Here is a 19311-nt window from a genome sequence, read left to right as displayed (position 1 = left end):
CCAAAAAGACTGAATATTCTATTTTGACCCGCAGATACTGTGATGGCTCCCCAAGTAAAATTCATATCTTTCTAGAGGAAGTTCCTGCTCCTTTCAGAGAAAAAACACTTTCTAAGTGCTCTCCAGTCGAGCAAGTTTCGGAAATCATTTTTCTTCCTGCTAAAGGTGAAGCTCGTTCCTGGGCCGAGAAGTTACTGTGCAGTAAATCCCCTATAATTTACGATACTGCCTCATCTGTTGGCATTCCTGGATAAATTTGGGCCTCAGTTCAGGCCGGCTATCCCTCCGCAATCTGCTCAGTTCAGGGCCGGCTATCCCTCGCAGTCTGCTCCAGTTCCAGGGCGGCATATCCCTCCGCAGTCTGCTCCAGTTCCAGGGCCGGCCTATCCCTCCGCAGTCTGCTCCAGTTCTAGGGCCGGCTATCCCTCCGCAGTCTGCTCCAGTTCCAGGGCCGGCATCCCTCCGCAGCTGCTCAGTTCCAGGGCCGGCTATCCCTCCGCAGCTGCTCCAGTTCCAGGGCCGGGCTATCCCTCTGCAGTCTGCTTCGGTTCCCGGGCCTGCCACCCCTCAGCAACTGCTTCCCCTGCCAGCCTAAGCTGCCTACAGCTCCAGAGGGGGTTTCCCAGCAGCATCGGCTGGCCACAGCTCCAGAGGGGTCCCTACCCAGCAGCATCGGCTGGCCACAGCTCCAGAGGGGCCTACCCAGCCAGCATCGGCTGGCCACAGCTCAGAGGGGCCTACCCAGCAGCATCGGCTGGCCACAGCTCCAGAGGGGCCTACCCAGCAGCATCGGCTGGCCACAGCTCCAGAGGGGCCTACCCAGCAGCATCGGCTGGCCACAGCTCACAGAGGGGCCCTACCTCAGCAGCAGTCGCTGGCCACAGCTCCGAGGGGCCTACCAGCAGCATCGGCTGGCCACAGCTCCAGAGGGGCCTACCCAGCAGCATCGGCTGGCCACAGCTCAGAGGGGGCCTACCCAGCAGCAATCGGCTGGCCACAGCTCCAGAGGGGCCTACCAGCAGCATCGGCTGGCCACAGCTCCAGAGGGGCCTACCCAGCAGCAATCGGTAGGCCAACAGCTCCAGAGGGAGCTACCCAGCAGCATCGGCTGCCTACAGCTCCAGAGGGGCCTACCCTGCAGCATCGGCTGCCCACAGTTCCAGTGGGCCTTCCCTGCAACCGCCATTGCCTTCAGCTCCAGAGCCAGTTCCCCAGCAGCCTCCGCTGCCCATGGCTTCAGCTAGGCTTCCCCGGCGACTGGCTGCCTCCTGCACTTGTGCTGGCTTCCCCAGCAGCTGGCCTCCTGTACCCATGCCTTGTCCTGTGCTCCAGAAGTGGGGCTTCTGCCTGATCCTGCTGCCCCCCGGAGAGTGGGGCTTCTGCCTGATCCTGTGCCCCGGAAGTGGGGCTTCTGCCTGATCCCTGTGCCCCCGGAAGTGGGGCTTCTGCCTGATCCTGTGCCCCCGGAAGTGGGGGCTTCTGCCTGATCCTGTGCCCCCGAAGTGGGGCTTCTGCCTGATCCTGTGCCCCGGGGGAGGGGGGCTTCTGCCTGATTCCTGTGCCCCCGAGAAGGGGGGCTTCTGCCTTGTCCTGTGCCCGAGAAGGGGGCTTCTGCCGTGTCTTAACACAGTGACTGTACCAACTCATAAAATAATGTTCAAAACCCAGGCACTCATGTGGAGGGCACCCGCGAGGATGGAGTTGCCTATACTGTTGCCAAGTCCCAGGGCACCCGCATGGGTGGCTCTGCCAAAACACCTGGGCACCCGCCAGGGTGGCTCTTCTGAGTCCCAGAGCACCCGCCAGGGTGGCTCTTCGAGTCCAGAGCACCACCAGGGTGGCTCTACCAAGTATCAGAGCACCTGTGAGGGTGGCTCTTCCAGGTCCAGAGCACCCACAGGGTGGCTCTACCAAGTATCAGAGCACCCGTGAGGGTGGCTCTTCCAGGTCCCAGAGCACCCGCCAGGGTGGCTCTACCAAGTATCAGAGCACCCGCCAGGGTGGCTCTTCCGAGTCCCAGAGCACCCGCCAGGGTGGCTCTTCCGAGTCCCAGAGCACCCGCCAGGGGGTCCGGAGCAGCACCCGCCAGGGTGGCTCTTCCGAGTCCCAGAGCACCCGCCAGGGTGGCTTGCCAAGTTCCAGGGTGGCTAATACAATAGCATTACCTTCTAGTTGGGCACCCATGTGGTAGTTTTGCCCATAGCATTTGCCAGTTCCCCAGGTGCACGAAAATGTTTGGTCACTGTGGCGCCTGGGAGTCGCCTTGTGAGGGGGGGAACTGTCAGGTATTACTGGGAGTCGAGCCTGGGACCTTTGGGTTTCTGGCTCGATACCTAACCATTTGGCCAGGTGAGCAGCCTGTAGGGTTGCTCACTGTGTGTAACCTGGCCTCTGCAGTCCCAGCCAGCTGCCGCCTGATTGGCCTCTCCAGCCCCAGCTCAGCTGCTGCTATCTTAATCTACCAATCAGGGCTGCCTCTTCCTATTTAAGGGCAGCTCTCAGACCACTCCTTGCCAGAGCATTGCATGGTTTTCTAGTACTGCGGCATCGCCCCTAACTAGGTTTCTAGCTCTTGCCCCTTCTCCCTTGTTAGTCTGCCTTGTCTTGTCCTGCTTACCTTTCCTATCTTGTACCTTTCTAGCCTCGACCTTGTTCAAACCTACCTTGTACTCCTCTCTTGCTATCCAGCTTCCAGCTCTCTAGCTATCCTGCTTCCAGTCCCTTTCTTGCTATCCTGCTCCAGTCTCCCTCTCTTGCTATCCTGCTCAGTTCCCTCTCTTGCTATCCTGCTCCAGTCTCCCTCTCTTGCTATCCTGCTCCAGTCTCTCTCTTGCTATCCTGCTCAGTGCTATCCTGCTCCACTGCTCAGTCCTCTCTTGCTATCCTGCTCCAGTCGCCCTCTCTTGCTATCCTGCTCCAGTCGCCCTCTCTTGCTATCCTGCTCCAGTCGCCCTCTCTTGCTATCTTGCTCCAGTCGCCCTCTCTTGCTCCAGCCTCTCTTGCTATCTTGCTCCTGTCTTGCTATCCGCTCCTGTCTCCCTCTGCACTCTATCCCCCCAGTTTGATCTACGCCCGCACCGTCCTGTCCCATCCAAGCCGTTCCACTCCTGCCACGTCCAGTCCTTTCCTGTTGAGTCGTCGCCTCTTCTTCCTGTCTTGTCCAGTCCTGATCGTCGTCCTATCCGTCCTGTTCCAGTCTGACTCTTCGCCTCATCTACTGTTCCTGCTTCCCTTCAAGTTTCCCCTTGGCACATACAGCCCCTGCCTCAAGGACTCGCCCTTTCCCTTCAGACTCTACAGCGCTCCCTACCTAATCCTTGACACCATGGAACCACCAACTCTTGGATCACTGGATTAAGCTGATAGACGATGTGCTCCCCAAACAAAAACCTACCTACATGGCACGTGGGTGCCCAACCAAGTTTGGGAAAATATGCGATCGATGGCTGGCCGACCCGTAAACAGGCTTGACAGATGTGTTATTGCCCTAAGGATTTTACAGCTAGTGCAAATTAAATCTGTAAGTGACTCACAGCATAATTGCATTGGTTTCAGCAGTAAAAATGCTAAGGTGAGGAACAGCGCTGGATTTGTGGGCGGGCGACCGCACAGTCCAATCGCCAGCCTGCACTAACTCACACAGACGCAAGAGTGCCAACGTGCAAGTGCTGGAGCACTAGGGAGCAGCGCGTCCCCATAGAGAGGATGGGCGGCATGCCGCCACAAAAAATGTGCCGCCCTAGGCCTTGCCACAAAACCAGGCCTGGTGAGGAATTCACAAATAAGATGTTAAATGTATCAACGACTATAAACGACTATAAAAAATAGTATACCATTTCTGATGTATGACAAATGCTATGCTTTAGTGTCCTTCAAAGCACATAGAAAGAAAAATGGAACCAGAGAACTCTGAATATCTTATATTGTGGCAGATAAGCCAGCCCATGACTAAATTCCTTAAGGGCACTAAGGGGGTTATTTACTAAACTCTGGATGCAAAAATCACTAACATTTTTTATTTTTTTTTTAGATAAAATCAGACTTCTAAAAAATCACTAATTCTTTGGAATTTATTAAACCCTGAGGACAGAAAAGTCAGAATCTGAAAATCCCGCATCTCAGACCTGTCGAGATTGCATCTAAGTCAATGGGAGACGTCCCAAAGATGTTTTGATGTGCGCTGGGTTTCGTGCAATACTCTGGTAAAAATTCTGAAACAATCATGAAATTCATGAAAATCGGATGAAACAATCCATAAAATCTTGAAAATTTGATTTTTTTTTACCGCAAAGCAATTTTTCGGGAAAATGTAATAATAAATAAGCGTAAAAAACCAAAGCGGATTTGTTCGGAATTTGTAGCAGAGATAAATTCAGACTTTGATAAATAACCCTCTAAATGTGTTTCACTTTTTAAATGTAAAGAAATAGAGTTGTTTTTACTATATTTTTGAGGCCCTGTGGTTTCTTTCAAAGAGCATGAAACCCCTACAAACAACGATACTGCTGTTGGCTGTGGGTGCTGCCTATAGTAATGTCACCTTTTACTCTGTGCATCTATGGAAAATTTAAAGGACATGTCAACCCAAAAAACTTTTTTTGCCTAATAAAAAAAACACAATTCTAAGCAACTTTTCAAGATACTTTCATTACAAATTTTCTATGGTTTCTAAGTTATGTGTTGCTATTGAAAGCAGTGTCTGTCCCTTTCTATTCTCTACCCTGGTGGCTCTAGTTTTTGAAACACAAGCAAATGCCGCTTTCAATAGCAATTCCATTTACAAATAATACATTTATATTGCAAAGTTGCTTATAATTCTGTTTTCTTTTATTAGGCAAAAAAAATTAAATTTTTTGGGGTTGACATGTCCTTTAAGAGCTACAGAAAAAAAAGCATTCTACATCAACAGTATCTCCCCCCTACACACATCCTTCTATTAAACACACAAACACCTTTTCAGATGTCCGTATTTTCTCCCTGCAAGTTACAATGAAGGAAAACTGTGTTGCGAAAGTTGAATCCAATTTACAGCAATCAAGCATTTCCGCCAGGCAACGACTCTATACGCGAATGACTTTGAACTCATTTATGAAATTTACACCAAAAATAAAGGATTGGTCCATGCAGAAGACTCCAGAAAGAAGGCGTAAGGTGAAAAGGAGAGTAAGAAAAAGAGGAAAACTGTCAGGACTCACCCTGGTGGTCTAGTGGGCGGCCCACCGCATTGATCCTTCCCTCATGCTGCCGAGTTCTCTATGGCTCTCGGTTTATGTGCAAACAACGCTGGCGTGATGATGTCATCGTGCAATGGCACGAGATTTAAACGTATTTAAAGGGACCATGTTGATTTTCTCACTGCCCGTTGTTTGGTTCCATTTGTGAGTTCCTGGGTGCTATTCTTGTTATATTCTGTCCTCTGATTTTTGTTTTGACCCCTGCCTGCTGGACTTTCTTCTGACTTCTGTTATCCTGACCTTGGCCTGTTATTTGACTATTCTACACTCTGTTATCCGACCCGTGCTTGTTTGACTACTCTGATTGATCTTCCGGATTTGACCCTTGCCTGTCTGACTCCACTTGAATTTTGCCTGCACCGACCCGGCCTGTCTGACTACGTTTTCGTCTAACCCTTGAACTGTGACTTTCTGCCCAAAAGACTTTGCTTAACGATCATGCTCCTCTGCTCGTCCAGAACCTTCGCTTGGCTACTCTCTTTATAAGCCCTGGCGGCATCCAATTAGCCGAGGGCTCCTCCTGAGGTGAAAGGCGGCTGTTAAAGGCAGAAGTCTTAAAGGCAGAGCCGAGACCAGGGAGCCTAGCATTGGTTCTGGATTCTGGGTGCCGATTTGTGACAAAAACATTTTATACAGGTATGGGATCCATTATCTGGAAACCCGTTATCCAGAAAGCTCTTAATTATAGGAACGACATCTCCCATAGACTCCATTTTATCCAAATAATCCAAATTTTTAAAAATGATTTCATTTTTCTCTGCAATAATAAAACAGTAGCTTGTACTTGATTCCAACTAAGATCTAATTGATCCTTATTGGAAGCAAAACTAGCCTATTGTGTTATCTGGAAAACTCATGGTTTCCTAGTAAACTTAAGGTATGAAGATCCAAATTACAGAAAGATCCCTTATTTGGGATTCCTTACCCAGGTTCCCGAGCATTCCGGATAACAGATCCCATACCTGTACTTCTATAAGTAAATTACATCCTTAAAAAAGATGCTTAGTGACATCATCAGTTACAATTGGTGCTTATTGACTTCTGTCACATGACTCATTGAAATGTGTGCTCTATAATAACTAATGTACCCCCCTGTTGTAAAATATTAGGATATTAGAAGTTACCTCAATGTTTCATGATCTGTATAAAAAAAAGGCATGGAACTCCATGGGACATATGTTTTACAAAATGTTGTTATAAACATGAACTGAGCTCTCTGCTTAGCGGGAAAATAAAAGAGGAAGAAATCTAAAAAAATAAAAAATAATTTAAGCAAGTGTTGAGAAAGAAATTTGCAAATAAGAAACTTCCTCCTGGGCACAAAGCCTTTTTAAAGAGACATTCATGAATTGAAAAAATGTTGTAGAAGAGCAAACCCAACATCAATGCAGACTGAGTTTAAACATTTTTAAAGGAGAACTAAAACCTAAAAAAGAAGGATAGAAATGTACATTATGTACATTTAGCAGTAAAGATCTGTTCTCCAAAGATGCCCCAGTAGCTCCCCATCTTCTTTTCTGCTGATTTACTGCTCATGCTCTTTGAGCTTAGGGACCGACTCACAATATACTGAATTGATTTATAATTTATCTATAAAAAAAGACCTGTAAATTAATGGGGGAATGTAAGAAATTTGTTAACTGAAAAAAATATTCACAAGACAGAATGTTATGCCTTTGCGTAAACAAATTTCCCTTTTGCTCAAATTTAATATAGTTTTAGCGAACCCAGAAACTGCTTAGCAACCTCTTCCGACAGTGGAAGAAAGTTTGTCGAATTTGGTCATTTGCGCTAGTGCTCAGTGAATGTAATAAAACTTCTTACTGGAAAAGGCCTTCTGTTTGCTCCAGTGGGTAATAGGGATTTCCCCGCCCTCCCTCCACCCGCGCCTGCCTTTGCCTGACTTCCGGGTTCCTTTTATAGACCCCCGCCGATGATGATGTCACAAAAGGGGCAGAGCGAGCAGGCGCAGCGTCTATAAAAGAAGAACCCGGAAGTCGAAAGCAGGCATATGAAGGTGGTGGACTGGGAGAGCAGGAGAAGAGCTCAACCCACACCCGCCCACCACCCATGAAGAGTAGTGCGAGGTCGGCTTGAACCCACCCAGGTCCTGCGGGTATTGGGCCGGCCCTCACATCACTAGTTGGCAAGGCATAATTAAAGTTTGCAAGTTAGAAGTTTAAGGAAGAGTATTACATTGCGAAATGCAAATTTTTACTCTTAATTGTGCAAATTGTTTTGCTCTTTGTGACTATTATGACATTCCCCCATAAGTGATCACGTGCATTCTATAACTGACGCAAGCACTGGAAATGGCGCATCTGATTCCAAAAAATGCTCACATTTGTTTGGATGCAGTTTTGTCAAGCACAACTCCCCCCACAATTATGCTGAAGTTCTTGTGGAAATGCTGCATTATGGGTAAAAAAACATGGCAAACTGTGCCTAAAATTGCACTTTGTAAATTGTACTTGCAGTTATAAAATGACCCATATTTATTGTGAAGATCAATGTTATTGATACACAGGTATAGGATCATTATCTGGAACCCCATTATCCAGAAAGCTCCTAATTATGGAAAGGTTGTCTCCCACAGACTCCATTATAATCAAATAATCCAAATTTAAAAAAAAAAATGATTTCCTTTTTCTTTGTAATAATAAAACAAAACCAGTCTATTTGTTTTTTTTAATGTTTACATGATTTTCTAATCGACTTTAGGTATGAAGATTCAAATTACAAAAAGATCCCGAGCATTCTGGATAACAGGTCCCATACCTGTGCTTATTTTGTATAGATTATTTCTAGCCATCTATTATCTATCTCCAATTTTGATGCAGAACAGATTTTCAAAAAGTAATTTTAAAAAATTATGATTAGTTTTCAAATTTTGTTTTCTCCACCTTCCTAAAGTTAATTTTAAGGTGAACTTCCCCTTGACATGTTGGCCTGACTGCAGATTAGGAAATTCCTTGATGTTCTAAACATTATGGAACCGCTGGTAGAGACATCTGACAAACTGTTTGCGCAAGTTTAATAAGAAAATCTGCAATCAAATTCTCCCTACGCTACAGCTGTGCCACCCATATATACAATATAGTTGCTACTGGTGACAGCAATCACTCTGCTATTGACCTCAGTAGAGATGTGGGTGAGTTATGAAAATCTGGTGACCCAACACAAATAGCAGATCTCTAGTGGCATCAAGTGCAATGACCCTACGAAAACTTGGTACCACCGATGAAGTGCCCCCTAAAACAGACTCCACAAGCTCTGCTGCTATTAAAGGGTTTCTTTCAATATTTTTCTGGTGTAGTTTTTATTTCTATATAACACTGTTTACACTGCAAATAATTCACTCTACAATATAAAATTTCATTCCTATCCCAATAAAATTATTTTTAGTTGTAATATTGGTGTGTAGATGCATCTCAGGTCATTTTGCCTGGTCTTGTGCTTTCAGAAAAAGCCAGAACTTTAGGATGGAACTGCTTTCTGGCAGGCTGTTGTTTCTCCTACTCAATGTAACTGAATGTGTCTCAGTGGGACCTGGATTTTACTATTGAGCGCTGTTCTTATATCTTGTTAGGCTGCTGGGAGCGAAGGGAGGGGGCGATATTACTCCAACTTGCAGTACAGCAGTAAAGAGTGACTGAAGTTTATCAGAGCACAAGTCACATGACTGGGGGCACCTGGGAAACTGACAATACACGTATGTCTAGCCCCATCTCAGATTTCAAAATTAAATATATTTTTTTCAATTTAGTTTTTCTATTGTTTGTTATAACTATTAATAATGATGACCAATATCATAACCTGAGCAATAGGCATGGATTAGAAATACTCCTTATGTATAAAACAGACAAAATGCATTAACACATCTCCCACCATTTTGGAAATAGAAAGAGGGACAAAAAGATTTTGCACGCGGAGCGTGGCGAAAATGTTATAACCATGCTGATTTTTGTGGACACACCCCCTAATTACCATTACAAAATTTGGCAGGTTATGAAAGTCTGAACACATTTATGTGGTTTTTATGTGTTATTACAGTTTTGCCAATGAAGGTGCATTGCCCTTTAAGCTGCAAGTCAGTGTCCCCAAGAGACCTGCTTATCTTAAATAGTTACAATTGTTTCTTTGCTTAGCTTAAATTGTTACAAAAGTATCCAAATGCACCTGCAACTTATTCTGGGCTCTCTGCCAAAAGCCAAGTAAGTTGGAAACTTTGTATCTGAATCTAAGTGCCTGACCAAACCAAACCTGAACTCTTAAAGTCATGTGCAGTGTCGGACTGGCCCACCGGGATACCGGGAAAAATCCCGGTGGGCCCCAGTCCTTGTGGGCCCTCATGACCACACACTGTCAGTGCTTTTGTGACCTGCGCTCTGGTTTTTGCGCTTGCATTGTGCATTCCCACCGCTGTACCTAGTGGGTCCCACCCCTCTGCTGCTACACTACTCCACCTGGTAAAGCTGCTCTTTTCTATCACTGCTGAAATTCCAAATTTGGGAGTTGAACAAACAATTTTAATTTAATATAGTTACTGCCATTCCAGTTTCTTTTTTTTTCTTTTTTTTTTTTAATAAAAATGTTTATTTTGACATTTATTTGGGGGCGCTATTTTGTATTGGGTGGGCCCTTGAAATTAGGTTTCCTGGTGGGCCCCAGGCACCCCAGTCCGACACTGTTCATGTGACTTTTGTTCACTTGAACAAGCAAATTAAAATGTTTATTGTTTAGTTCTTTTAGCCTTACCTTACCTGAATTTACATATGATACAGTATATGGAATTCCTTGAAGTTGCTGTTACAAGATCATGTAACAAAGACACTGATAGGACTTTTACTATTACCAGTTGACAAGGGGTGATGTCAAAAATCACAGGAAGTTGACAACATGGTCTTTTTTTTCTATTGAAAAAGAAGTTGTAGCAAAGTGTAGTAACCTGTTGTCTCTCCTTCAACAGCTTCTTATTTAAAGACAGGAAAAAGGAATATTGTGGCTGTTGAAAAGAAAACACTTAAATAACTGTTTCCCACTCTAATTGCCACACGTTTTGTCCTCCTGGACTTTCCTATATCAAAGGAAGGTGGATATTTCCCCTACCCCCTTATATCCTCTGCTCTCTTATAGGGCTCTATTAAAGGGGATGTAAAGGCAAAAAAATAAAATCCCATCTTTACTGTCTTTAATGAAAAGAACCCTATCTCCAATATACTTTAATTAAAAAATGTGAACCATTTTTATAACAAACCTGACTGTATGCAGTGAATTTTCCCCATCGTTTTACTTGTTCTGACTGCTAGAGATAGGAAACTTCAGATGGTCCCTAGCTGCTCTGCAGGGAAACAATCATACTTTCAAACAGTAGGGGGAGCCGCTCACATTACTTCCCAGAACTCGAGCAGCTTTGTTTGTTTCCCTGTAAAGCAGCCAGAGACCGTGTAGAGATTTGTTTCCACAGACCCAGTGCAGTCTGTATATTCTGATTATTAATCAGTCTTGCTGTATCGGCATCTGGCAGATATTATTTGACTTGTGTTGTTTTTATAATTTATGATGATCCCTAAGCAGCCCAGACCACAATGAGCATGTGCACAGTCTTGGTCTTGCAAAGATGTATAACAAAGTTACAAGATGGTGACCCCCTGTGGCCAACTTTGAAAGCAGAAATCATATGTTTTATTAGGCTTCTGGTGCAGTAAGTTAATTTTTATGTTTAGTATACAAAATACAGCATTGCTAGCATTATTCTATTTTAGACTTTAGTTCCCCTTTAACATAAGAGATGTACAGAATCAATTTGCAACCATTTTAACCACAAGTCAATAAAGGAATAATTTTCACAACATTCTTACAATACACAGATTAACACAACCCAAAATATGAAGGAGCCGGTTATGATAAAAAAAACAAAAACAAATCAATAGTAAAAAAAAGCAATCATTAGGGATGGGCGAATTTGCGTCGTTTCGCTTCGCCGAAAAATCAGCGAATTTCGCTCGAAATTCGCAAAACGGCGGAATTTTTTTGACGTCGGCGAATTTTTTCGGGTGAATTTTCGCAGGCATTTCGCAAATATATTCACTGGCAGCGAATCGCGCAAATTTGCCGCGAATTCGCGCCTGCCGAATACATTCGCCCATCACTAGCAATCATTAATCTAAAGGAAGAATGCCAACTCAAATTTACTATTTAAGTCTTTCGGACAGCATTTAAAGTAAAAATACATTATTTTTGTTCGCGACAACACAATTGTTTATCTCTGTCTCCACCCCTTTTATTGGCAGGAACTCAATCAATGGCCATAAATGTAAGATTGTTTATATTGTTTGTATGTCCTCTTTCCACTCTTTCAAGGTATAACCTATTAGAGCCTCCCCAAAATGGAAATAAAGTCGCCCACAAAGGGGACAATGTATATAAAATGTAACTGCTTGTAAGCATGTACTTTTTTTTATTAAAGGAATTTTTCAGTATAAAAACAAAAACTGGGTAAATAGATAGGCCGTATAGATAGGCCGGCAAAATAAGCGATGTTTCTAACATAGTTAGTTAGGCAAATATGTAATTATAAAGAATGGAGGGACTGGATTTCTAACAGAAAACTACTTTCTGCTTTTCAGCTCTCTTGCTTTCCACTGATTGGTTACCAGGCAGTAACCAATCAGAGACTTAAAGGGGGGCACATGGGACATAACTGTTGCTTTTGAATCTGAGCTGAATGCTGAGGATCAATTGCAAACTCACTGAACAGTTATGTCCCATGTGGCCCTCCTTATAGTCACTGACTAACTCAGAGTTAGAGAGCTGCAAAGCAGGAAGTAGTGTTCTGGCTATTATGTTACACATCCAGTCCATTCTTTATACATTACATTATTGGCTAACTAACTATATTAGATACATGTTTTATTTTGCACAGCCTATCTATTTACCCAGTTTTTATTTTTACACTGAACTGTTCCTTTAAGGAAAGCTGAAAGGGTTATTGTAGTAAATGCAAACTTCAGCTTGGATTTCAGACCAAACTGGATTCTACAGTTGTCTTGCTTTCGATTTTAAGGTAAGTTTGTGGTGAGTCCTCAGAGAAAGCATTCTCAAGAGCAACTTGGATAGAATTCCTGGATATGCCCTTAACTTCCCTTCCCATAAAGAAATAAATGAAAGGGTTGAAACATCTGTAGAGTAACATCAGGTATATGGCGATGGGAAATCCAATATCCAGAATTCTTTGAAAAGTTGTATCTTTATCAGTGTACCAAAAAAAATTAGAAAAGGAGAAGACATGGTAGGGTAACGAGCAGACAAAGAATGATATCAGAACAGCAGCAATAATTTTGAATGGCTTTGTAGATGTGAATGTGTGATTCCTTTTGAGTTTAAAGGCAATCACTGTGTAACAAAAGACAATCACAGCAAAAGGCATGAAGAAGCCAAGAATCAATTCTGTTGTCACTGTGGCATTGACATATAGTTTTCCTGAATCACCACCATATGTGTAACCATAGTCAAAGTAGCACGTAATAGAACCATCATGTTCTACATATGTGTCTCTAAAAACAAAATAAGGTACACTAGCACATAAGGCAAGAAGCCAAATAATCAGAGTGACCAATGAGGCCAAGCGCGGTGTCCTGTGGTTCTGAGACCAGACAGGGTACACAACAGAGACACACCGGTCTATACTGATAGCGGCGAGTAGAAAGGCATTGACAAACATGTTGATATAATAAATACTGTATAATTTGCACATGAAGGTACCAAAGGGCCAGTGGAAATAGAGGACAAAACACACAAACATGAGGGACAAAAACAATGTCAAGAGGAAATCTGCAATGGCCAAATTAAGGAACCACACGCTATTGATCGTCTTTTTCATCCTGAAACCTGCAATCCAGATGACCAAGCCATTCCCAGTTGTCCCAAGTAAAAAAACGACGAGATAGACTACCATAGAAGTAATATAAAAAATATATTCTTCGAGTTTGGATTGTGAGTACATCTCATGGATCTCTGAAGTAGAATTCATGGTTGAAGACATGGTAACATGATCCATGATGCTGTTGTTCATTCGTTTGTTGACAATACCGCTTTGTGTTTCCCTGAGACAAAACATATACCAGTCAGTTTCTTCATTACATACAGCCTGCCAATGTGTATTGTAGGTCTCTTGTTGGAAAAATGTTGGCCATACATTGCACAATCCTATAGTTAGACAAACGACTTGATATTATTTGTATTGAGCCATCTAATGGGCATTCTGATACAGGATTTTCTGCCTGGCCCAGTAAGTATCAGAGTAGATATTGATCAGGGAGTCAATCTCTGCCCATGTATGGCTGAAGAGTTACTTTCCAGCAAAAATGAATGGTCAGCATGATTAGTGGATATTAAAGGAAAACTATACCCCCAAAATGAACACTTAAGCAACAGATAGTTCATATCATATTAAGTGGCATATTAAAGAATCTTACCAAACTGGAATATATATTTAAGTAAATATTGCCCTTTTACATCTCTTGTCTTGAGCCACCATTTTGTAATGGTCTCTGTGACGTCTCAGAGATCACCTGACCAGAAATACTGCAGCTCTAACTGTAACAGGAAGAGATCACCTGACCAGAAATACTGCAGCTCTAACTGTAACAGGAAGAAGTGTGGAAGCAAAAGACACAACTCTGTCTGTTAATTGGCTCATGTGACCTAACATGTATGGTTTATTGGTATGTTTGTGAGTACAGTGAATCCTACGATCCCAGGGGGCGGCCCTTATTTTTTAAAATAGCAATTTTCTATTTATGATTACCCAATGGCACATACTACTAGAAAAGTATATTATTATGAAAATGGTTTATTTACATGAAGCAGGGTTTTACATTTGAGCTGTTTTATGCAATATCTTTTTATAGAGACCTACATTGTTTGGGGGGTATAGTTTTCCTTTAACTAATATATAATATATATAATATACTAATGATTTTCAATGTATTTTCATCAATAACCAAGTCACCATACAACTTCAAGATAAACTCAATATGGTGATCCAATCTATAGTCCACTAGCCACATTTTGCTATTTCTAGGTTGCCACATGATTATAATTAGTTGTATTACCTTAGGGAAATGTCTCCTGACAAATGCATTGGTGTTGCATGTTAATCCACCCGCACTAATGCTTTTCTTTGTCAAGAACCCTTAGTAAAGGGAAAACTCCACCATTGAATAGATGGGCTTGGTGGTAAATGGGGAAACTTATCTGGAAGACACTTGGGGGTTGGGAGACATCTTTTCTTGGGATACCACGTTGACCAGATCTCCTTCTATACATACTTTAGATACACAACCCTTATAATAAGATTATAGCTATTAATTTGGCTGAAGCAAAACACTGAAGTTTTTTAATTATAATTATGTGACAACACAGCCCCTGCGCCTGTGTGTGTCTATGTGTGTGTGTGCAAGACCATCAATGTGCAATCAGATTTCTCACTTACCTCTTCTTATCCAAGCAAACACGTATGTAGTTGGGCTGTGGGTGCTGCTTCTTTTCATCAACAACCTATAGTGATGTCAAGTTTTACTCCTAGGAGGATTTAAGAGCTGCAGAAATAGGATGAAATTAAAAAAAAATTTTGAAAACACTTTTCTGTTTGCCCACAAATACTTCCTCTCCAGGGAATACCTTTAGTAATGCTCTTTGCATCATCATTATCGACTCAGTTGTTGCTGGACTACAAATCTCAAGGTTCTGGGAGCTGTAGTCCAGCAACATCAGGGTTGTATTCTTAAAGCAATATTGCAAAAAAGAAAAAACATGTCATAGGCTATAAGCCTATGATTAAGTGTTTGTAAAATGAAACTCGTAAGGCGGAGGACACAATAAATCTTTTCTACTTGATTCCTGCAACTTGTTGGAAGATTGCCTTTACTTGAGTGCCTGCCATAAAAATAGATAAAACATGGCATTTTTAGCCATATTCATTTTTAGGGTTTAGTTCTCCTTTAAACGTGGTGCAGAGGGCTGACTAGTACATTTCCCACCAAGTGGGACATCATCTGATTTCTGATTGGTTGATGATCATATTGATGAATGTACATAGTGGCACCATCACTAACCAGTAACTCATTCTGGTCATATCTTCCAAAACAAGTTTTTTTTAGTTGCAAGTTTATAACTAGTGATGGGCAAATGTATTCACCAGAGGCAAATTTGCATTGAATTTCCGCGTTTCGCCGCCAGTGAATACATTCGCGAATTCGGCATGAAAATTTTTTTGAACGCCGGCGACGGTTCCGACGTCACCGACAATTAAGACGAATAAATGGACGCCCATTGACTTTACTGCGCATCAAATGTCTCCAGCGCCCAAGTTGAGTTCGGCTCCAAAATTTGCGTTTTGTGAGTTTTTCGTACATTTAGTAAATTTTGTGGGAAATTCGCAAATTTTCGTGGGAAATTCGCAAATTTTCGTGGGAATTCGCAAATTTCGTGGGAAATCGAAACTCGACAAATTCGCCCATCACTATTTATAACCATAAGATCAAGGTAAACCCAATATAAAATGGGTGTCAGATATTTATTGACAGTTAGATCCAATATATCTTATAGGCGGGCTCCTTTCCTAGCAGATGTATTAGAGCTCAGTCTATTAAAATCATCAGACATCATGTCTCTCTACATGCAGGATTTGTGCAAAAGGCAGTTATTTTGTTAGATTGTGTTTGAACAGGAATCTGTTAATTGAGTGAGCTCTAATACATCTGCTAGGAAAGGAGCCCCCCCTATAAGATATATTGGATCTGTCAATGACTATCTGACACCCAACTGCTGCATGAAGACAGAATGAAGGGGTTTGTTACAGTAAGAGCTGTGAAGATGTGGAATTGTCTCCCTGAATCAGTGGTACAGGCTGATACATTAGATAGGTATAAGAAGGGGTTGGATGGTGTTTAGCAAGTGAGGGAATACAGGGATATGGAAGATAGCTCATAGTACAAGTTGATCCAGGGACTGGTCCCATTGCCATTTTGGAGTCAGGAAGGAATTTTTTACCCCTCTGAGGCAAATTGGAGAGGATTCAGATGGGGTTTTTTGCCTTCCTCTGGATCAACTGGGAGATAGGCAGGTTAAAAAAAGTTAAAAAATAAGTCAACAATGTCCTAACTGGTGACTTTGTTTGACTTATTCAATGTGCCGGACGAGCTCTGCTGCTGAGCTGTCTATTTGTGGCAGGTGCCCTATCTACCAGTCATGGTAGGTCAGCGATGTTGGTTTCTGGTCACCGGCTGAGAGCCTGTAGGCTGCAGGAAGACCCAAAGAGGAAAAGTATATAATTTTAAATGACTGCATAAAGCACTGTGTATCTTGACAGCGCTATATAAATAAATGATGATGATGAATGATGATGACTGCATGACTGTGACTGCAGTTAAGGGACTTTTTCCCGTTGTTATAAACATTAACTGAACTCTCTGCTCTACAGGAAAGAAAAAGAGGAACAAATCTGATAAATTCATTAAAGCAAGTGTTAAGCAAGAAACTTACTTTTTAAAGAAATCACAAAGGGGGGTCCAGAAGTAATTCAGTTAACTTACCACAGAGAAGAAGAGGTCCAGGTGCACCTACAGCTTGGGGAGCGGATCCAATACATGTGAGGAACAGTCTTCCAAATCAGATGTGTAAAAAACAAGTTGTTTTTTTACGTTTGTACGAAGAAGGCAGCCGTACGTGTTTCCTGTACCCAACACTTGATCATAAGCCAATCACTTCTACTCAGCACAAGATATTTCAAGGACAATACATCAACCATGATTGCGGTTAAGTTCCACCAATAACAGGTGCCGGTACAAAAGCTCCAATCACGTAACATCATAGATAAGATGAACATCTGTCAATCAAGACAAGGAGCACACCCAGACAGGCATGTAGCAACTCCCAGTCTTATAGAGATAATTGTACCGTTTTGGGATCATTTCATTAAACCGGAATCAGACATGGGGATAAAGGACAGACGCATCCAGTGCTGAAAAACTGGGCTTAATGTTTCCAATTAGGTAAATGAAGCCGTCAATTCTTTAACCTTTTCTCTGCCAGCAGCAGTTTTTAGATAGTTTGCACATTTATCTATGTTTTTTGATGAGAAAACCAACATGAAATAAAGCAAGTTATCTATAATTTTGTTCTGGAATTAATTGAGACTGAACATTGTTCAACAAAAACATTGTTCAACAAAACCTTGTACAGAGAGCCTTTCTGTAATTCATAACTTTCTGGGTAATGGGTTTCTGGATAATGGATCCCATACCTATACTAGAGTTGTAACAACAATTTTGAGTGAAATATGTAAAAAAAAAAAAAGTAAAATGAACAAAAATATTTTTATTTTTTTCAAGAAATATTGTATTTACTGACAAAAACGTTTGTAAAAGCCCTTATTCTGCTGAATCCAGCAATACTAAAAATTATTTGTAACCCACTTTTCTTAATAAAATAGAATTTTGCAATTATACAATTTTACATCACAACAAAACAGATGAGTGCATCTCTATGATAAAGTGGCATATCTAATGATGGCAGCAAAATCTGCTCATAAGTTGGGTATTATTAGAAACCTCTAGGTTTTAGCTGTGCCGAAGTTTTTGCTCTAAATGTAGCTGGTGCCATACCGATCACCATAGAACTCAACCATATTTTTAAGTCAAAAGTGAAATTGAGAAAAAATAAAGTTTGGGGCTGCACTCTAAGTGTACACCTTGCAGTTTTTCAATCTAAACACCCCCTTACCTGTAAAATACCTCCACAATTTGGGGGTACAGCCATGGCATTATTGTTAAAATGCAGAAAACAGAGTAGCAGAAATGATAGGGATGGACAACACTGTAGTGGTATCCCAGTAAGACTCTAAAGAGTATGTAGAGACCCTGAGGTTTAGGTAAAGTTTTATTCAGGCACTTTCCACTGAATTTTGACTCCCAAGTGGTCTATTGAAGCACCCAGGCAGCTATGTTCCTTTTCATGGGTTCATTGTAGTTCAAGGTTTTGCCCAGTAGGTGGTGTTTAAAAGGGAGAGTACACATGTGCTCAGGGATCTCTCTTTCTGGATCCCACCTTGGGGGGAGGTGGGAACAGGAGAGGGTCTGAGCAGTTACTGACCTTGGCTAGGGAAAGCTAATATAGTGATATAAGTTTGTGTAATAGTTGCTCTAGGAGTGAAAGATAGTGGCAGATTATTTCTGAACGGTGGCGGTTAGAGGCAGAAGTGAGAGCCGAGACCAGGGAGCTTAGCTTGGGTTCTGGATATAGGGTCCCGAACGTGACATTTACATTGCAAATAATCTACAATATAAAATGTAATTCCTGAACCAGCAAGTATATTTTTTTTAGTTGTAATATTGGTGTGTAGATGCATTTCAGGTTATTTTGCAATTGTGATTTCAGAAAGAGCCAGCATTTTAGGATGGAACTGCTTTCTGCCAGGCTTTTGTTTCTCCTATTAAATGTAACTGAATGTGTCGCAGTGGGACCTGGATTTTACTATTGAGTGCTGTTCTTAGATCCACCAGGGAACTGTTATCTTGTGTTAGGGAGCTGCTATCTGGTTACCTTCCCATTGTTCTGCTGTTAGGCTGCTGGGGGGGGGAAGAGAGGGGGATGATATCACTCCAACTTGCAGTACAGCAGTAAAGAGTGACTGAAGTTTATCAGAGCACAAGTCACATAACTCGAGGCAGCTGGGAAACTGACAATATGTCTAGCCTCATGTCATATTTCAAAATTAAATATAAAACATCTGTTTGCTCTTTTGAGAAATGGATTTCAATATAGAATTCTGCTGGAGCAGCCCTATTAACTGATACATTTTGGAAAAAAATTCCCATGACAGTATCCCTTTAATGCATTATGACAAAAAGTCCATCATAAGAAAATATGCCCATTAACTTTAATGCATTTGTAAGGAGAAAAATTGTTGCGCTTAAAATATTGGGGGTTCTACTGTATAGAATTCTATGAAGATGGAAGTTGTTGTTGCTAAATGTGTAGAGATGCACCCACCACTAGCAGACACTACTCCGAA

The 19311-nt window shown here is 42.2% G+C and overlaps 1 protein-coding gene across 1 annotated transcript; it reads right to left on the bottom strand.

Moving 5' to 3' along the window:
- Window positions 1-12148: 12148 nt before the first annotated feature.
- On the bottom strand, window positions 12149-17338 carry LOC121396170 (formyl peptide receptor 2-like). Its single transcript, XM_041570733.1, has 3 exons — window positions 16832-17338; window positions 14731-14836; window positions 12149-13339 (listed from the first exon to the last, which is right to left on the bottom strand). Exon 3 carries the CDS (start codon window positions 13306-13308, stop codon window positions 12256-12258), a length of 1053 nt encoding a protein of 350 aa, XP_041426667.1. The 5' UTR covers window positions 13309-13339; window positions 14731-14836; window positions 16832-17338; the 3' UTR covers window positions 12149-12255.
- Between the last annotated feature and the right edge of the window lie 1973 nt (window positions 17339-19311).

Source organism: Xenopus laevis, chromosome 7S (assembly GCF_017654675.1).
Source record: "Xenopus laevis strain J_2021 chromosome 7S, Xenopus_laevis_v10.1, whole genome shotgun sequence".
Lineage (NCBI taxonomy): Eukaryota > Metazoa > Chordata > Amphibia > Anura > Pipidae > Xenopus > Xenopus laevis.
This window is presented reverse-complemented; position numbering and strand designations above follow the sequence as displayed.

Bases quoted from the DNA above. Each gene is read 5' to 3' on its own strand.
- LOC121396170 (XM_041570733.1), bottom strand. From the start codon at position 13,308: ATGAACAACAGCATCATGGATCATGTTACCATGTCTTCAACCATGAAT.